The sequence below is a fragment of the Ailuropoda melanoleuca genome, chromosome 1 (genome assembly GCF_002007445.2).
Source record: "Ailuropoda melanoleuca isolate Jingjing chromosome 1, ASM200744v2, whole genome shotgun sequence".
In the NCBI taxonomy this organism is placed as follows: domain Eukaryota; kingdom Metazoa; phylum Chordata; class Mammalia; order Carnivora; family Ursidae; genus Ailuropoda; species Ailuropoda melanoleuca.
Genome location: NC_048218.1, coordinates 195194266 through 195213898, shown reverse-complemented (window position 1 = coordinate 195213898; position 19633 = coordinate 195194266). Strand labels below are relative to the sequence as shown.

At 35.9% G+C, this 19633-nt stretch overlaps 1 protein-coding gene across 6 annotated transcripts in view; it reads left to right on the top strand.

Moving 5' to 3' along the window:
- CNOT4 (CCR4-NOT transcription complex subunit 4) overlaps positions 1-19633 on the top strand; it is a 137062-nt gene that overhangs the window by 56245 nt on the left and 61184 nt on the right. For all 6 annotated transcript variants that reach the window (XM_011235241.3, XM_011235239.3, XM_002927618.4 and 3 more), the window contains exons 2-4: positions 616-881; positions 11859-12056; positions 19156-19242. In XM_011235241.3, coding sequence (XP_011233543.1) covers positions 708-881; positions 11859-12056; positions 19156-19242 — 459 coding nt within the window. In that variant the 5' untranslated portion in view covers positions 616-707. The remainder of the gene's footprint in view (positions 1-615; positions 882-11858; positions 12057-19155; positions 19243-19633) is intronic.

Below are 19633 nucleotides of genomic sequence, written 5' to 3'. Positions count from 1 at the left end.
ACCATTACCATAGAAATCCTTTTTTGGTTTTATATGTGCTTATTTTACCAGAGGTTTTCATTGGCGTAATAATACATATTTGATTGTAAACCATTGAGTTCTATGGCATATTTTTTTCAGCTCTAGTCTTTTTCTGTGGTAAAGGTTTGATATTAACATGTAATTATAGATGACTGAAAAGCCTTTTCTATTTCTTTAGGTTTATTCTGTAAACACATTTATTTTCTGACACATTTTAAATTCTATAGCCTTTTAGTTATGTGGCAGCATTATTAGCTTTTAGGTCAAAGGTAAGACAGTGTAGAGTGTGTTTTAAAGCTGTATATTATTTATTCTCCTAAAATGTGCTATGATTAGGTACTAGGTTAGTATTAAATATTTCATGTAGAAAAAAGGAAGTTCATTTGTCTTTCTGTTGAGTACAAAAGATTAGTGATGCTAGACTTCTTATTTTGACATTCAAAAAAACTTCAGAATTCCATTCTGAAATCTCATCCGAGATGGTAGCAAAATTTGCTACATATTGTACAAATTTTTTGTTAATATGGTTCCTGATGATTGAAATGCCATTTTTTTTCCAATAGTAAACAGTATACTTTGTTTCTTCTCATGCAGGTCTTTGAAGTTCTACAGTTTAGTTCTCAGTGCTGAACTTCCTTCTCCCTTAAGTTATTATAAACTTTTGCTGCTGTTTAATAAACGTGAAGATGTCTCGCAGTCCTGATGCGAAGGAAGACCCTGTGGAATGTCCTCTTTGCATGGAGCCCTTGGAGATAGATGATATCAACTTTTTTCCTTGCACCTGTGGCTATCAGATTTGCCGATTTTGTTGGCATCGAATTCGCACTGATGAAAATGGGCTTTGTCCTGCATGTAGAAAGGTAAATACTCCAAAGTAACTTCGTGTAGTTTTTTTTTTGCCCCATGTATATAAGTAGATTTAAAAGAATCTATAGGCCTCAGGTGATTTTATGTGTAGCAGTATATTTTTAAGATAATAGTGAAGTAGAAAGACACTATATGACCTTGGTAAAGTCATATAACCTTTTTGGTTGACCTTTAGCTTTCTCTTCTGGAGGGATTCACAAGATCAGTGGTGCTAGATATTTAAGAGAATTAGGAGTTGGAGAGGCAGTAGATTTAGGTAGAATGGTATGAAGTTGGAAAACCACATTCAGCTGAGGGGAAATTCACTTTAATTTTCTAGTACAAAATAGAGGAAAAGTTTTGACATTTACTAAAAGAGGTCATGGGTTAAAATGACAGAAATCCTGCTTCAGAAGGTAATGGTTACTCATTTGTTGAGTCTTTACAACTCTAGGCTGTAATGCTATCTTCAATGTATATTGAAACTAGGCCTTTCAAGTAACTTGTCCACAGGCATCAGCTAGTGGGTAGTAAATCTTTTGAGTCTTTTCTAACTCTAAATAGTTCTATGATTTTTACTATTCCTGGGTCTTGTTTAAATAAGCGGACACAACAGTTATAGTATAGTGAGTGACTTAATAGAGTAAGTAGGATTGCCGTATTTCTATTTTGAAGGACTTTATTTGGGATGTAGGGGTTAATGCAAATATCTAATTTTTTTTTTTTTGCCCTTGATTTTTCAGTTCTATTGGTATGGCTTAAACTTTTCTGTTTACCCATTTCAAAAAGCTCTTATGTTCATTACTACAAATTTTGAGAAAGCAGGAATGTGTTTTAGATACCTAGAATATTTATTTTATCTCTCAGTTTTCTTACCAGAGAGATTATATCTCAGAAGACAGTGCATTATCCAATTGTTTTTTTAATCTAGTGGGCATGTAATATATATTACATGAACGAAAAAAGTTTAGATCTACTTAATTGTTGAGTTTATATACAGTATATATGTAGTATATATAACAGATAATATTTATAATGTGCATATGTTATATTTTTTTGTGTGGTTAATGTATTTTAGGGATGTGAATGAAAAGCAAGTGAAAAATCAGTGTGGTTGCGTGAGTGTTGCATTGGAGTAGGACATGGATCCAACCTAACTTTTATGCCATGTAGCAGAGACAGATGCTCTCTAGCTGGAACACTGGTTATAAATTTGGGTCAGAGCCTTAAGGTAGATGGAGTTACCCTGGAGGAACTAAGACCTCCTATACTCAGAAGATGAATTATTGATATATTCTGTCCACCAGTTTGTCCTCTTTGCAGTCACAAAAGAGCATCCTGCAGTAAACACAAATAGCATTTATAGACTGTAAAAATGTGTAAGAACCGAGAATTAACAGACATTTCAGGAATACCAACATCAGTACCAAAAATCAGTAAATAAAAGAACCTAACAGAGGTAAGCAAACAGAAAGAAACATTTAACAGTGTCGTTAATGCTTCTCAAACAAATAAAAGAGAATGGCATATCTATGTAAAAGGAACGTTTTTTAAAGAGCAGATTAGAGATCTTGCAAATGAACAATCTTATGGGTAGGCTGAAGAACAGAATGAACAAAGTTCAAGAACAAATCAATAAGTTGGAAGATTTTGCTGAGTATTTTTTTTTTTTTGCAGCATATAGTACAAAAAGATTTTTTTTTAAAAACATGAAAGAGAAGTTAAGCAACATAAAAGATCTTCTGGTTCTAATCTGCTGAGAGAAGCTACAGAAGCAGTGAAATAAGAATGGATGGGAAGGAATAAAGAACCACTAGAAGAAAATTTCTTGTGAAAAGCAGTTGTCCTTAGAAGGGCTGTGTGAGTAGGAGACAAGATGACTGAAAAATATCAACATCTATTAATAGAACTGTAAAATTTTAGAATATCTAGAATAAAGACAAAGTTCTCAAAGCTTATGGGAGAAAAGTGCATAGACTACAAAGGAACAAGAATAAAATTGATACTGGTGTTTTTGTTTTGTAACAATAGAAAAGAGAAAATAATTGAGAAATTTGTTTTTCCAAATTTTTGAGAGTGAATAACTTTGAGGAATTCTTAATTTCATTCACATGTAAAAGCATAATAAAATATTTTCCAGACATAAGAAGATTCATAAGGTCTAATATCCACTATACAGGACAAGTAGAAGAGTTGGTGACTGTAAGGGAAGTAAAGAATGGCCATTGAGTGGGACGGGGAAAACCTCAGTTGGAACAGGTTTTTGAGAAGATGAGGAACTCAGTTTTAGACATGTTAAGTTTGAGATTCCTATTAGAAATCCAAATGGAAAAATTGGTTAGGTGAATATTAAAATTTGGTTCTGGTATGGAAATAATAAATTTGAGAGTTAGCATATAGCATGTTATTTATAAAGTAATACTAGATGAGATCACAAGAGAGGGTCAATAGAAAAGATGAGAGATTGTCTAAGGATGAGCACCAAAGCTCTCCAACATTTGTAGAAAGAAAAAAAATCCTTATTAAAGAATTATGAGGCAACCTCCTTTATGGTTTCTCAGTTATAATCTTTAGCTGAAGTGGTTATTGTTAAGTCAGACCAGGAGGAATTTTTTTGTTTTCTTGTTGACTTAATATAACTACAACTGCTAGAACTTCTGCTTGGTCTCTGACTACTAGACCTTGCTCCTACTTGTCTCATGGCTGGAGTGGGTAATGGAGAGCAGACAGTGCAGGCCACACAGAGTCTCGGTTTAGCTTTGCCAGAGTGTGCTGAGCACACTTAGCACACGTAGTTATGAAGCTGCCCATCTCAGTCAAGGACCAGCAAGTCTTTACATCTCTGTAGACCAGCCTCAGTGGTTGTGTTAACACAGGAAAACCTCAGGTGTTGCCCGATGCCTGGAGAAGACCGTGAAGCTGCCATGTACGCATAGCCCAGCCCTGCTGGGAGATGGCCTGCAGAGGCCACTCTGTGAAATGGCAAATCAAGATGATTTAAGTAAATTTGGAGATGCAGGGTGGGAGTTGGTTGAAGCAAGCCCTGGTCTGGGTGCACAAATGAAACCCGCTTGTTTGTGTAAAGGGCCTCTTTGCTTCTCTTTGAGAAGCAGAGAGGTGGTCAGCCTTCAAAAACCAAGAGAGTTTAGTGTTTCTCTTTGGTCCTAGTTGCTGAGCCTAAACAGATCAGAAAGACCTTCGTGTTTTCCTAAACTAAGGCATAAATTACCTGGTCGTTCCTTAGACTGTCTTTGTACGTTCTTTTAGTGCAGCATTTCTGGAGAAAATACCTGGTAGAAACAGCAGATGTGGGAACCCAGGTGGTGTACTGACGTAGCATCATACAGTAATGACTCACATGGAAGCCAGACTGGCCAAAGAGATGAAAACTTCAACAAAGTTACTGTTATTTTCATCTCAGAAATAACGGAGGATATTACATCCATGAAACAAGAACAGGATTGTCTAAAAAAATTCAGTGAAGGATAAACACAGTTACTAATAATTAAAATATAGCAGAAATAACAAGGAAAGAGTTGGGAGATGAATTTGAGAAAATTTCCTAAAAAGTAGTGTGAAAAGACAAAGGAGATAGAATATATGAGAGAAGAGATAACTTTATTTGAGGATCAATCCAGGAGGTCAAATACTAAATAAGTTAGTGTTCTAGAAATAGACTACAGTAATAAAGAAGGAAAGTTGTTTCAGAAATATGATTGAAGAATATTCCCAAGACCAAAGGATATATTTCCAGATTAAAAAGGCCTGTCAAGTGCCAGGCACAAACTTTTCTATTTTTAAACAGAAACTGAAAACGAAGAAGTTCTGCAAGCTTCCAAAGAGGAAAAAAGTAGGCTACACATGAAGATCAGGCATCAGAATCATTTCAGAATTCTCAAAAGCAAGACTTGAAGCTAGAAGATATTTCTGAAGGAATTTATTTTCGTCCTGAAACTCCATATCTGCATGTTAATTAAGTGTGAAGGTACATGAAAAGACATTTCAGACTTGAAAGATCTCGAAATTTTTTTTTCTTTACCTTCCATGCATTCTCTCTCAGGAATCTCCTGCAGAATATGCCCCATCAACATGAAGGAATGAAGAAAAGAGAATACATGGGATAAAGGAAAGAGGTGATCAAATAGAGGAGCAGTGCGATGGGATTCCTGAGATGATGGGAAAGAGGACAGCCAGTACAGAATGTGGCAGATCAGAAAGTTGCATGAGAGGGGTTTCTACAAAAAGATAAAATTGAGGGAATACTTGGTGTTTTAAAAGAGAATTGTGTTATGAGGCCATTTGAACATTTGGAGGAGATTTGATGGTTGAATTAGTAATAAACGTATATAGATCTAATCAGTTAACACTAGGGGAAACAAAACAACTGTACATGAAAAGCAATCATGTTATGCTACAATGGCTCAGATATGTTGTAGGGGTTGAAATTTTTTTTCCCCATACAGATATATTGTTACAGTATCATTTGTAGAAAAGATTATCTCTTCACTGTTGAATGGTTTTGAGCTCTTCTTAAAAAGGAGTTGCTCATAAATGTGTAAGTTCATTTCTAGAATTCTTCCACGTCCATCCGCAGACGATTGTTTCTATCCTTATCCCAATACCATACTGTCTTGATTACTCTTAAGTCTTCAAATCTAGTATGATAAATCTTTCAACTGTGTTATTCTTTATAGAATTTATTGTGGACATCTAAGACCGTAGCATTTCCACATAAAGTTTTTAATTCGTTTGTAATTTTATACAAAAAACCTACTCGGCTTTTGATTGAACTTGAATAAACAGGTCAATTTGAGGAAAAATGACATCTTGAAAATGTTGGCTCATCTAGTTCATAAATAAGGTTTATCTTTCCAGTTTTCTAGGCTTTAAACATTTATAAAACCATGTTCTGTCGTTTTCAGCATATGGAGTTGTAGAGCATGTTTTGTTATATTTATCTATAACTATTTTATGTTTCCTGAGCTTCAGCATGTGATGTTTTAAAAATTCCGTTTTCTAGTTCATACATAGAATAATTGATTTTGTTAAATAGATTCCTTAGGCTTTCCTAAGATGACCGTGTCTTCTGTGAATAAAGACAGTTTTACCTCTTCTTTTCCAACCTTTATGTTTTTAAATTATTTTTCTTGCCTTATTGCACTGGGTAAGCCCTCCAGTAGAACACTGGAATAAAGCGCTAAGAACAATTATCTTTGTTTTCAGTTTTAGTGAGAAGGCATTGAGTATTTCACAAGTATGTTACTGGCTGTGAGTTTTTTGTAGATGGTTTTTCATCAGGTTGAGGATGTTTTCCTTGCTTACTGAGAGTTTTTATCACGAGTGGGTGCTGCATTTTATCAAATGCCTTTGCCGTTTCTTTTGAAATGATCATGTGTTTTCTCTGTCATTCTGTCGAACTGGTGATATTGGATGATTGATTTTTGAATCAAACTTCCCTTCTAAGGATAAACCTCATTTGATCATGATATATTACCCTTTTTCTTTTAAATTTGCTAATGTTTTCAGAAAGATTTTATATCTGTGTCATGAGAGGTATTTATTTGTGGCTTTATATTGTTCTTAGATTTGGTTTCAAAGTAATACTGGTTTCATAAAATGCGTTAGGAAATGTTTCCTTGTCCTCTGTATTCTGAGAAAGTTTACATGTGATTGGTATTACTTCTTTTTTATTTTCCTCCCCAAGTTCATTATTGACCTGAACTCTATCAGATTGTCTTTATTGGCGAGCTGCCTATGGTAACTAGCTATCACAGGATTCCTCTGTAAATTTCTGGAATTCTTTTTGGACTGGTTTCTGCTTTGTGATATTTTGCCCCATAAATTTCAGTTGCGTCAGCCTCTTCAGGTTTTGATCACTTTCCCCTCTGCTCAATGTGATTGTTGGACCCAGTCAGGGTCTAGTAAACTAGTGCTGGAAGAGCAGAAAGCTAGGATAGACACTCAGTGGTTTTCATCTCTCTCATTTTTTTTCTCTCAGCAGTCACAGATTTGCTGTTCATTATCTATATTGTTTGTCTGAAAACAGTGATTTCATATATTTTGTCTCATTTTCTAGTTGTTTATGTTGGTAGGCCTGGTCTGTTACTATCTCCTATGTCATGGCTGAAGGTAAAAATGTATAAGTAACATTTGAACTTTATAATAATGTAATTGTGAATGTTGACCTAAGCAAAATTAAGGTGAAAGGTTAGAAAATAGACTTGGGATGTATGGTTAGGCTGGTCGAAAGAAAGCTGTATTGTCAACTTGTATAATGTGATAATACGTAGAATTGAAAAAGCAAGAAGTAGCCATACAAGCACCTTATTTAATGATGTGATAGTAAATGACAAAACAGTGATCTAAAAGAGTCTAACAGGATTAATTCTAGGTAAAGACAACTGATTCAGGGAAAGAAAATGAGAGATTATTCTCTTCCCCAGTAAACCTTGTAGAACTGTTTGACTAGGAACATATGTAGGAAATTATCAGTGAAACTAGGGAAATCACAGTAAAGAAGATATAATAGAACTGGTCAATTAGTCATAATCAAATTTAAGATCAAACACATTTTAAAAGGGAAAAGAGGAATGTTTTTAATTGCTAAATGTCCATAAAGTCATGGAATTTTATTTACTTAACAGTAGAGCTTTGAAGTATATAGAGCTGATATAAATACCAGGAGAAACTATATCCATATCCATAATGGAGAGAATTCTAACTTCTGTATTTTAGAGTTTGATAGATGAAATAGACCCCAAAAAAGGAAATGGACAAAAAATTTTTTTTGAAGATTTTATTTATTTGTCAGAGAGAGCACAAGCAGGAGAGTGGTGAGCAGAGGGAGAAGCAGGCTCCCCACTGAGCAAGAAGCCTGATGTGGGACTTGATCCCAGGACCCTGGGATCATGACCTGAGCTGAAGGCAGATGCTTAACTGACTGAGCCACCCAGGCATCCCAGGAAATGCAAAATTTGAATAACACAGTTAGCAAGCATGTGTGTGTTTGTACATGCACACAACTTTGTACACATTAATACAAACCTTTGTTTTATTTTTTTAAATTTGTTTATTTATAATCTCTACACCCAATGTGGGGCTCAAACTCATGACCCCAAGATCAGAAGTCGTATACTTTTCCAACTCAGCCAGCCAGCCAGCCCAGATTAGTACAGAACTTTAAAATACAAGTGCAGTGAGCATAAAAATCGACTGTTAGGCTACAGTGGAAGTATTAACCAGTTCCAAAAATAATTCAGTTAGGTATATCTTTTTATTTATCCTGCTTGGGGTTTATAGGGCTTCTTAAATCTGTGTCTTGGTGAATTTCATTAATTCTGGGGGAAAAAATCAGCTATCATCTCTTCAGATACTGCCTTTTCTCTTTCTTCTCTATCTGGGATTCTAATTACATATTTTTCAGATTTGTTTTCACTGCTTTTCATATTTCCTAATCTCTTTTCTGTTTGTTTTCTTAGTGCATTAATGGATGATTTCTCTTGATCTTTTTATGTTTGATTTTTTTTTAGGTCCAGTGTTTTGCTAAATATAAATATGTCTATTGAGTTTTAACATTTTGCCTTTCTAGAAGTAATGTTCTCTTTTCATGTTTCATGTATTTTAAATATATTTTTTGTACCTGCTCCTAATTTCAAGTTTATCATATATTTGAGGGGTTTTTTGTGGTGTGGTTTTTTTTTTTGGCAGCAAATCATATATTTGTTTAAATAGATAAGCATTATTGTTTTTAAATCTGTGTCTAATGATTCCACTAGCCAGAGTCTGTGAGGAATGTTTCTACTGGTGGTTGTTCCTGTTGTTTTATTTCTTTATGTGCTTGGCTATATTTATGCCTGCTTCCTGGTTTTTGTCACTGAATTATTTGTAGGGTTGTCCAAGGCCCAAGGTAGATTTGGCCTCCTCTAGAGAAAATTTGATTTGGCTTCTGCTGGATCCTATGAACACTGCCAGTAGGGATGCCTCCAACATAATGGTTGCTGGTGGGGCCAAGTATAAAGGTCTTAGGTCTCTAGGATGCAAATCTTCCATACGGTTGGTTTCAGCAACTTCTTCAGGATGTTTTTCTTCTATCCCCATTTTTCTTATCTTTTTCTGACCTCTCTGTAGTTTGTTCTTATCCTGAAACTGAAAGAGCCTTTTGGGGACAGGCTAGGTCTCAGCTTACCATGGGGTTGAGCTCCCCAAAGACTCTTCACCTTGGGCTGGCCCTGGGCTTTGAATGCTGACCCTTCCTCCCCATTTGTTGTTACACAGACTTTACACTTAACTCTCTGAATTCTGACTTTCATACAGAAATTGGCTTGGGACTCCCCCACTGCAGATCATTATTGTTTCTAAGATATTAGTTAAAAAACAAAACTTTATATAGTATTTTTCATTGTTTCTAGGAGGAGGAAAAGTTAAAGCTGTGAATGTATTTATTGGAAAACAAAGAACAAAAAATAGATTAGCTTTTTTCTAGGTTAAGAAACCAAAAAAGAGTAGTAAACATTGTGACAGCAGAAGCAGGGATTAAGCAGAATTTGGTGAAATAGAAAAAAAAGTAGTATTTCAATATAAGAGCTGGTTCTGTGAAAGACAATAAAATAAACTCTTGGCTAGTCTGATCAGAAAATAAAGAGAAAAAGCGTAAAGATACATTAGAAATAAAAGTGGGACTATAACTACACACATGAAAGAAATTAAGTGATCACACTAGAGACTATAAACCATCGTAATTAATAGTTTGGCAATTTATCGTCAAATTAACACTATTAAAAATATTTTACACATTAAAACTGCTTCTCCACAGGTGCCATATTTTGCTTTAGTTTGATATATAACACACAATAACATATTTAAAGAAAAATTTCCTGCTTGTACTTTTCATTTGATGCTATATTCCTGGAAAATTAAGTTTAGTGTACATGTTTCAGTCAAAAAGTAAACCATGTGTGTTTTTCATCTCCCATATTTAGACTTTCTCCCTTGCTCATCTCTTTGTATCAGCTTATTAATTTTCTGTCATTGGGTTTGTAGAGTAGGTATTTATGGCGGTGTGTGTGTGGTAGAGCAGCTGTCATGGAGTGTATGCTTTTCCAACTTTTTCTGGAACCTTGAAAAGTTAAGATTTTTTTAAAAGGGAAATTAACCGTGCTTAATTCTTTGTTTTAGAGAGTAGCTTGGCGTTCATTTGGCAAATATTTATTGAGCACCTAAAATGTGCACTACTTAGCTTTATATTTTATCCTGGAGAAAGACTTCGGGTTATGCAAAAGTCACATGAGTTTACCAAGTCAGCTGTTTTATATGCCTCCTATCACAAGTAAGTTGGAGTGTGCCAAATACGACCAATTAGCTGGAAGATTCAGATTTTTATTTTATTATTTTTATTCAGATTTTTAAATGTGGAAATCAGATGGTATGGGTGCTTGCGTCCTCCAGGACCACTAAGAATTATGTCTGAATATTTAAGAACAGGATTTTTGGAGACCAATAGAAGCTGAGGAACATAAAGAGAAGTCTCACTTTCTTAATTGCCTTCAGCATTAATCTGAGTGTGTTCACAAATCTGAGGGGTTTTGTTTTTGTGTTTTGCTTACATATGAAAAGATGAAAGTACCTTTATGTTTAAAAGCATAGCAAGATTTCAGGCTTTTGAATAGTGTCTCCACTCTACCTTGTTCCTACCTTTGAAGACGTCATTTCTGTTAGTCCTTACTCCTATATTCTGATAGGCACAATTTCCTATTTCTGGGATCTCTTCATATCCACTTAGATATGATTGTATTTAATGTGTCCCATCTTTCATTTATTATTGACTATTTATTTATTTGGGGGGGGCACAGAGGGAGAGAGAATCAAGCAGGCTCCACACGCAGCATGGAGCCCAGTGCTGGTCTCAGTTTCACAACCCTGAGATCATGACCTGAGCTGAAATCAAGAGTCGGACATTTAGCCAACTGAGCCACCCAGGCGTCCCTATTTTTTACTAGTAGTAATAATAAATAACTTATGGAATGCTTATGTGTAGGACACAGTTTTAATCACTTTATAAATGTATAGCTTTTCTAACTCATACAGAAACCCTCTGAATAAATTACCGTGATTCCTATTTTACAGGAGAAATGACTGAGGCAGGCAGGTCACATAACTTATGGCCAAGGTCTCTCATAGTAAAGAGGCGCCAAGATGCAAAGCCAGACAGTGTGATTCAGGCCACCAGTAGCCTTAGCATTAGTGGTAGGAATGAAAACAATATTGTAATGACAAGAAAGGGAAAAAAATTGTAGCAGTATAATTGCTAGTATTTACTGAGGGATTACTGTGTGCTATTCATGATAATAATGGCTTTATAAGAGTTATTTTACTTTTACACCAGCCTTTAAATCATTTTCATCTTACTATTGAGGATACTGAGGCATAGAGTTTCATTAACTTGCTTAAGTCCACGTGTCTAGTAAGCGTTGGAAACTAAAGTCAAACTCCTAAGCCAGAGTATCTATGGATAATTGTTTATTTGCCCATTTATGTTCCTTTTAGATTGACAGTGAATTAAAGAATAAGTACTTCATTAATCTAGCACATAGTATGTTTTCATTAAATATTTGTAGATTGTAATATATAAACCTATGTTTAGATGAGATAAGTTATACTCTGCCACTTACACAGCACCCTGGAAGCTTTCTTTTCCTGTCAACTCTGCTGGATGCGATAGGGAATACCATGATTGTATTTTTTTTAACCTTTCGCAGTGTTTTAAGTTTTAGTACTAAAAGTAGTTTGTGCTAAGCTCTAAAAAAATAAGTATTTTTAAAACTTTTATCTTAAATTTATTAAATAAAAATATTTTAAGCAATTAAAAGATTTAAAAAAAAGAGAGCTGTAATAAATAACTGCATACCCGTTATCCAGAATGAAAATTGGTTATTCGTGTAGCTTATTTCTTTCCTTATTTAATGCTAACTTCTATGTTTGTTTTGTGCTTAAAGCCATATCCAGAAGACCCAGCAGTTTATAAACCACTCTCCCAGGAAGAATTGCAAAGGATAAAGAATGAGAAAAAACAGAAACAGAATGAGAGAAAACAGAAAATATCAGAAAACCGCAAACATTTGGCTAGTGTACGTGTTGTACAAAAAAACCTCGTCTTTGTTGTAGGTCTCTCTCAGCGCCTAGCAGACCCAGAGGTAAGTCCTCTTCTGTTTTCTTGCTCAACCTGACATTTTTTTCTTTTTTGCCTCTCTTATTTGGAAATAACAGCTGATCTTCCCTATTTGCAGGATTCCCCTGAAATTATTAAAACTTAGGAGAGAATGGGAAATGATTTTTTAATTATCTCTAAGAACCCAATGACCATTTGTGATCTTAGGCAAGTGTCTTAATCTTTTTGGCCTCATTTTCTTCAGTTGCAAAACGAGGCAGTTGAACTAGATCTCTGCAATCTCCTTCAGTGCTAATAATCTTTGAAAGTTGGATAATGGTTCCATTTTGCTATTCAGGCTAACATGTGACATGACTACTTGGTTTCTCTCCTCTTTTCTGTAGCTATATAAGGATCACAGTGGACATGCAGTTACATGAACCCACTAGAGATCTGTATTTTTTTTAATCCTGCCCACATAGTGATTCTTATTGAACGATTATAGACCTGCTCCTACACTATACCATCATTCTTTATTCATTCACTTTAAGCCAATTTTGGGGAAAGAATTTGATGAAGGAAAATAATGGACCAGGTTCTGTGTCGTTTGTTTGGATGCAGGGGAGGCCTTAACCCTTTTGTTCATTACCTTTTTTTTGCCTTTCATCACCTGCATTATAAGAGTAATGTTGAGCTTATAACTTTCCCTGATGCCCTTGGATGTACATCTGCTAATTTTCAGTTTCTGATGTATTAGGAGGGGCTGACTAGATTGATGGGAGAGCAGGTAGAAGCTGATTGACAGCCAGAGTGTTTGCTTCAGTAGGATAGAGTTGGATTTGGGGGATCTACCAGAAGTACTCCCTGAGAAGGGTTTGGAATAATCCTCGTCGTCATGGTACCAGTAAGAGGGAGGATTATAGTGAATGTGCTTAGGGAGATGGGATTCTTCAGACTTGGCTAAGTGGGCAAAGACCCCAGTGGAAGGAAATTTAAGGAGTCTAAAAATTGATTTTGTAAAAATCAGTTTAGAGAGATTAATATATATTAATGATGAGTTTACTGTGTAATTGAGGCTCTGAAGGGCTTCAGGATCAGGAGAAGAGAAAGTCAGGGAGACCTTAGTAAGAAGCCTTTATCGTTGGCAATAAACACAGAGGCAACTCCAGAATTACTTGGTCTGAAGTCTGGGGATACTGGCATTAGTGGGCGGCATGAATCCTTCAGGAGACCAGGTTTTTTCCAAAGCCAAAGGGGGCTGATCTAGAGTTCTACAGGAAAAGACTTCAGTAAGAGCTGTTAAGGATGAGAGCTCGTTTTAGGCCTATGACTCAACTTCAGCAGCCAGTTCTTTTTGTTTTTAATTCCTCCGGCAGGCAGAATCCTACTTCCCCTGTGACCATTTTCTTGAATACCACTACAACTTTATACACCAGTCCTTCTGTCTTCCCCTTTCAACTCTGCCTTTTTTTCTAATCAGAGGGCACGTCTTGCCTTTGCAAGTTTTTTTATTTTATCTGTCTCTATTTACTCCTATTAATCTTACTGATTAGAATCTACTTTGGCATTTCTGAAACTGCTATTCTGGTAAACCAATGGGACTATTATTTTGATCTGACAACTCTTGGAAATGCATGTACTTGATTTTGTTAGCACATCCTGTCTGGATCCTGTCACCTGTAGTACTGGAGGTACATGGGGAGCAGCACCTGAAAGCTGGCTAAAATTAACCATAGTCTCAGTCTGGTTTTTGGATTATAGGTTTCCTACCTCCTCTTGAGATTCTTTGATTTGTTTTTATTTACTTACAGAGGTTTCTTATTTCCATCTCAAATGACATGACTCAAGTAACATTAATCTGAAGAACTATTACACAGAAAAAAATTAATCTAGGTGGTGACTAGTGAGAGAAGGTACTTTATCATGAATCTAAATGTACCTTAAAAAAACACTACTTGGGGTGCCTGCTTCTTCCTCTCCCACTCCCCCTGCTTGTGTTCCCTCTCTCGCTGGCTGTCTCTCTCTCTGTCAAATAAATAAATAAATAAAATATTTTAAAAAACAAAAAACATTCTACTTGTTTTATACTTTTGAAATCATTGTTGCTTGGTGAGAGGACAGTGAATTTTTTTAAACATTGATTTCTCTCGTTTATTTCTCGTGAAACTCTAGGAAGAGCAAAGACCAGTGTTTTTTGTATTCTGTCCTACCACTTCTAAATAATAATATAACAAATTCTTTTAATGTATTGTGTAATCTTTTCAGTTTGGAAAATTTAAAGTTGGCTTTATTAGAAAACTTGGTTTCAAGTTGTTAGTGTAACTTTCAGGTCAAAGAAGACCCCTATTTACTTATTTTTGGATGATGAACAATTTGATATTTGATGAATTCTGATTAGCAAAACAAGAGAGCTTAGGAAAAATTCAAGCTTATTTTGAAAATAACTTTTGTGCGTCAGAAAACTTAATACCAAGATTAATTGTCAAATGTATTCATTTATTGATCAATAAAAATTTTTTTATTTTTTTAAGATTTTATTTATTTGAGAGAGAGAGAGCAAGCACGAGTGGGGGAGGAGTAGAGGAAGAGGAAGTAGCAGACTCCCTGCTCAGGGAGCCAGATTCCGATTCCGGTTTAACTGACTCAGCTACCTGGGCATTCCGCAAAAAAACTATTTTAGAAGATATGATAGGTAGTTAGAGGCAGTGATTAGAAGTGATCATCTTCCAAATCCTAAAATTTCAGATTTGCTGGAACCTAATTCGTTCATTTTATGAATTAACTCTTGAGTACTTACCATGTTTTAGGTACTTTGATGTTGGAGATAAAATAATTTAGCCAGTCACAGTCTCTACGCTTAACTAACTTACAGACTATTGGTAAGACAGGATTTAAGTCCTTTTTTTTTCTTTTTTAAAGATTTTATTTATTTATTTGAGAGAGAGACAGAGAGAGCATCAGCAATAGCAACAGAAAGAGCGACAGAGAGCATGAGCAGGGAGGAGAGCGAGAAGCAGGCTCTGTGCTGAGCAGGGAGCCCAACGCAGGGCTCAATTCCAGGACCCTGAGATCATGACCTGAACTGAAGGCAGATGCTTAACTGACAGAGCCACCCAAGCACCCTAAATTTAAGTACTTGTAGGTGTGCTGGGCATTTATAAACAGGGAAGTACAGAGTTTGGGGGGAACGTATAACAGTGGGGAACTTGGCTAGTATAGAAATCCACAAAAGCCTCCCAGAGGAAAGGATAATTAAAAATTACTAGAGATTAGGGGCGCCTAGGTGGCACAGCAGTTAAGCATCTGCCTTCGGCTCAGGGCATGATCCCGGCGTTGTGGGATCAAGCCCCGCGTCAGGCCCCTCTGCTGTGAGCCTGCTTCTTCCTCTCCCACTCCCCCTGCTTGTGTTCCCTCTCTCGCTTGCTGTCTCTATCTCTGCCAAATAAATAAATAAAAATCTTTAAAAAAAAAAAAAAGAATTACTAGAGATTGGCTAGGCAGCAGATAAGGACAGGAGTGTCCAGGTATGTGGTGGTTCGAGAGAGCAGCTTGTTTGAAACTAAAAGACTTTAAAGACAGAACCATGTTATTTTACAAATGAGAAATTGAGGCATAGGGAGGTTAAGTGACTTAGTTAAGTGACCTGGGATCACACAGCTATTTCACAGCAGAGCCAAAACTAGCAACCACCCCCTTCCCAACCCACCAGTTTTTTAAAGGTCCTGTTCCAGGGTATTTTACACTGATAATTGGTCTGTTGTTCATCCATTCCCCTAATTTATCCATTCATCCTTCTGTCTGCTTACCAAGTTTTTTATTTTCTCTGTAGTATCCATGAAGACTTGACTATGTTCCCAAAGAATATATAGGAAGACATTTTAAACATTAGGCATGCCATTGGGCATTTATAATTCTGTCATGTGGCCTTGTGTATTCTATATTAGTATTAAAGCTGGCTCACTGTGAAGTAAATATGTGGGATTTCATATATGGATAATGTGGTGATATGCAGGGTGCTTTACCTACTCCCCATACTTCTTAATCACTAGAATACTGTTCTGCTAGTTGTATGTTTAGGTAGAATCTGGAGTACTTAATATAGAAAGTTTAAATTATTTGAATTTCCCTTGCCTGGCTGGGCATCCATTTCTTATCAGCCATAGGCCATTTGCTAATACTTTGGGACCCACCAGTGTTTTTTATCCATGTAATTCTTTTTGTTCAGTGCTAACACAGTTACTTTTCGGTTAGCATTTATTGAGTACCTACAGTGTGCTGGGCAGTATGTAAGACACTGAATATACACCAGTACAAAAGTAGTCCTTGCTTATTTTCAAATTAACAGTATAATATAGCGTGAGAAGTACTTTGTACTGTGGAGGCACAAGAGAGAGCACCCGATCTTGTTGGGGAGGTATGTACTCTTCCATTATCTTTGGGGCAAAGTGCTTCTGGTGCAGGAACTGTACAAATTCTTCAGGATGAGAAAGATCTCGGTCTGCAAGTGATTTTTTTGGCTGGAAGATTAGAGTGCAATGGTGAGAGATGAGGCTGGTGAGGTAAGTAGTAACCTATAATGAAGGGCTTTCTAACCATGTGAAGGAGTTTGCACTTTATTCTAAAGTCAGTGGGAACCTGTTGAATGTTCTTAAGAACAGGGACATGGCTAGATTTGTGCTTTGAAAATAATCATTCTGGCTCCAGTGTGACATGTCAGTATAATTATATACAAGTCTCATGTTGTATTGAAGGTGTTATACCCAAATACTGGCCAGAAACTATTTCCATAAGTGAGTGGTTTTCAACCTTATCAGAGCCAGTACCCGTTTTTTAAAATATAATACTGTGTGACTTTTATGAAGTGATTTCATGAAATAAATAAAAGGAATAAAAGGGAAATAATTTATAAAAAGGCTATTTCTACATGTAAAATTTTGGGTACCACTACTCTAGAACCTTGCTACTCAAGGTGTGGTTTCTGAGCTGGTAGATTAGTATCCCCTGGGTGCTTATTATGTAAACTCAGGCCCTGCTTCAGAGCTACTAGATCTGAATATGCAATTTAACTAGGTCCTCAAATGATTTGTTTGCATATTCAAGTTTGGGGAGTACTGTTTTTAAATACGCAATAAAATAGTAAGATGCTTGCATGTGTGTGCAGAATCACTGTGGGTGTGACACCTACAAAGGCAGATTGTTAAAGGTATATGTATTGGCAGTCCAGATACTATGAAAAGCAAATGATGTGATTTTTCTGAAATAACTCTTGGTATAATTCTGAACGAAGCACTTGTAGTCTTCCCTTAATTACATATTATTTCCTTTCCTATAAATTCAACGTATGTCAAAACTGTAGGGAACTTACTTCTGAGTTTATATATAACGTGGAATTTGTTTCTAGGTTCACTTAATTATAAATAGTTTCTCAGTTACATGAATGTCTTGTAGAACATTGAAAAGTTGTGCAGGACAATTCTTTATTGTGCAGGACTAGCCGGAGCATTGTAAGCCATTCCTGGCTCCCATCCACTGAACATAAGTATCGCCTCCCAGTCCCTTTGACAACCTCCCCCAATAAAAGCTCCCACAGATTTTCCAAATGTTCCCTTGAGTGCTGCCTTCATTGAGAGCTACTGCCATAGCTCAGATGTGATTTGAGATGCTGATGCAGCACAACGTGTGACCAGCCTGAACTCCCTGAAGCAGGTATTCTGGCTCTGAAGCCCTGTGCTGAGTTGGTGTGCATCCAGTTGGAATATTGAGTGCAGTTCTAAACTCCACCAGCCAGGAAGCTTCTCAAAACAAGCTCTTCCGTACTCATCAACCCTGAGACTTTGCTGTGTACAACCTGAGGGTCATTGCTTTTGCCACTTAATAGTCTCATTTATCTTGGGGGATCTGGTGGAAAAAAGATTGAAAACCAATAGAGTCACCTCATCTTATAATCCATTACAGTTGGCTATAGGAAACATAACAGCCTTATACTTTTAAGAGCCTAAAGTAAAATGTGGTAAAAATAATGATGTTAATTAATTTGAAAACTATTAAGGATTAATGATACCTCAGCCAGACTCTTTCACAAAGCTTTGATTCTGTCATATGCAGAACATATTAGCCAAGATTTTAAGTATGTGAGAATGTTATCAAATTAAGAGTGTTTGGAAAGAATACTTTGCACACACATGGAAAGGTGCACACAGAAAGCTTTCCTTGAGAGAGCTTATTATTTGGGAAGGTTGTAGGAACAGTAGGTCTATAGATAAATTCTAGGAAAAGAATAAAATGTAATTTTGGAGTAGTTGCAAATTACAAGGAGAGGTTTTTATATCAAGTTACGTATTAGTCAAATTGGCCAAGGTCAATGCCGTAAGTCTCTAAGAGAAGTTAAATGAATGCATGTAGTGATCACAAAGTAAAGAAATGACACAAGTATGAGGGGGAATAACCACCAAGAAGTAACCAGGTAATAGAGAAAGAAATGTATAAATTTGTTTCCTCAATTTTTTTCCATCCATCACCACATATATGTTATTTACCAGGAAAAGGGAGGAAAAAAACAGGAGATAATCAAGAAGTGGTAAAATTGACACAAAGAAACTAAGTACACACATAGTGTTGAATCATGAAGCCTAAGGTTGAGGAACATTGTTACCATATTTACAATTTGTAGCTTAAATGTTATATACAGTAGATTTATTAATAAAGACTCTACTATGTCTGTTCCTGAGTTTTTGTCTCTGTTTAATACATAATTATTTTGGTCATTCTTTTGAAAATTACTTTTTAATAAGAATTATCTATTAATGAAAATGTGGTTAAGATATTTGATCTGTTTGGTGTTTAAGAACACTGTGAAGATAAGATCCCATGGATTATTGGTGTAGATATTAAAACGTAGTGGGTAATACCAAACTTAGTGAGTCTTAGTTTCCATATAGTGGGTCAATTAAAAATAGCTTTTGGACTCTGTTGATGATTTCCTATAGGTTAATCACAGAAATTGTAAATAGGAAGTAGTCACATTTATTAGAAAACTTTAAAAATTATTTTCCTTTCACTGAAGAGGGATGGTGTATGTTCCCATTATAAGGGTAACGTTGATGAAAATGGGGACACATTATACCTTATTTCTTCTTCTTTTATAGGTTTTAAAACGACCAGAATATTTTGGGAAGTTTGGTAAAATACATAAAGTTGTCATCAATAATAGCACATCATATGCAGGCTCACAGGTAACTAATTATAGGGATTTTTGCCTTTCCTCCCTATGGTCTAGGCTTGACCTGGGCTGTTCAGAAGGAAAATCTACTTTCTGGGATTAGGAAGCCTGAGGTCAAGGATTTAAGCAGTGTAGTGACCTCTACTGGTGGGGTGGGGGAATTTCTGGTGCTCATTTGACTTCAGGACTTAATAGTAGTAAGATAGTAGTAAGAAATAGTAAAGATAGTAGTAAGAAATAGTAAAAGATTAGGTGATGGTTTGAGGGGGAGGGGGAGTTGAGTCTATTATCAGGCAGTGTAATAATTAGATGATCTCTAATTCATATTTTCAGGTATTGAAAACTTAATAGAGCATCTTTGTTATGCTGGTATTAGCAGATAGAATACTCTTGCAAATTGCATT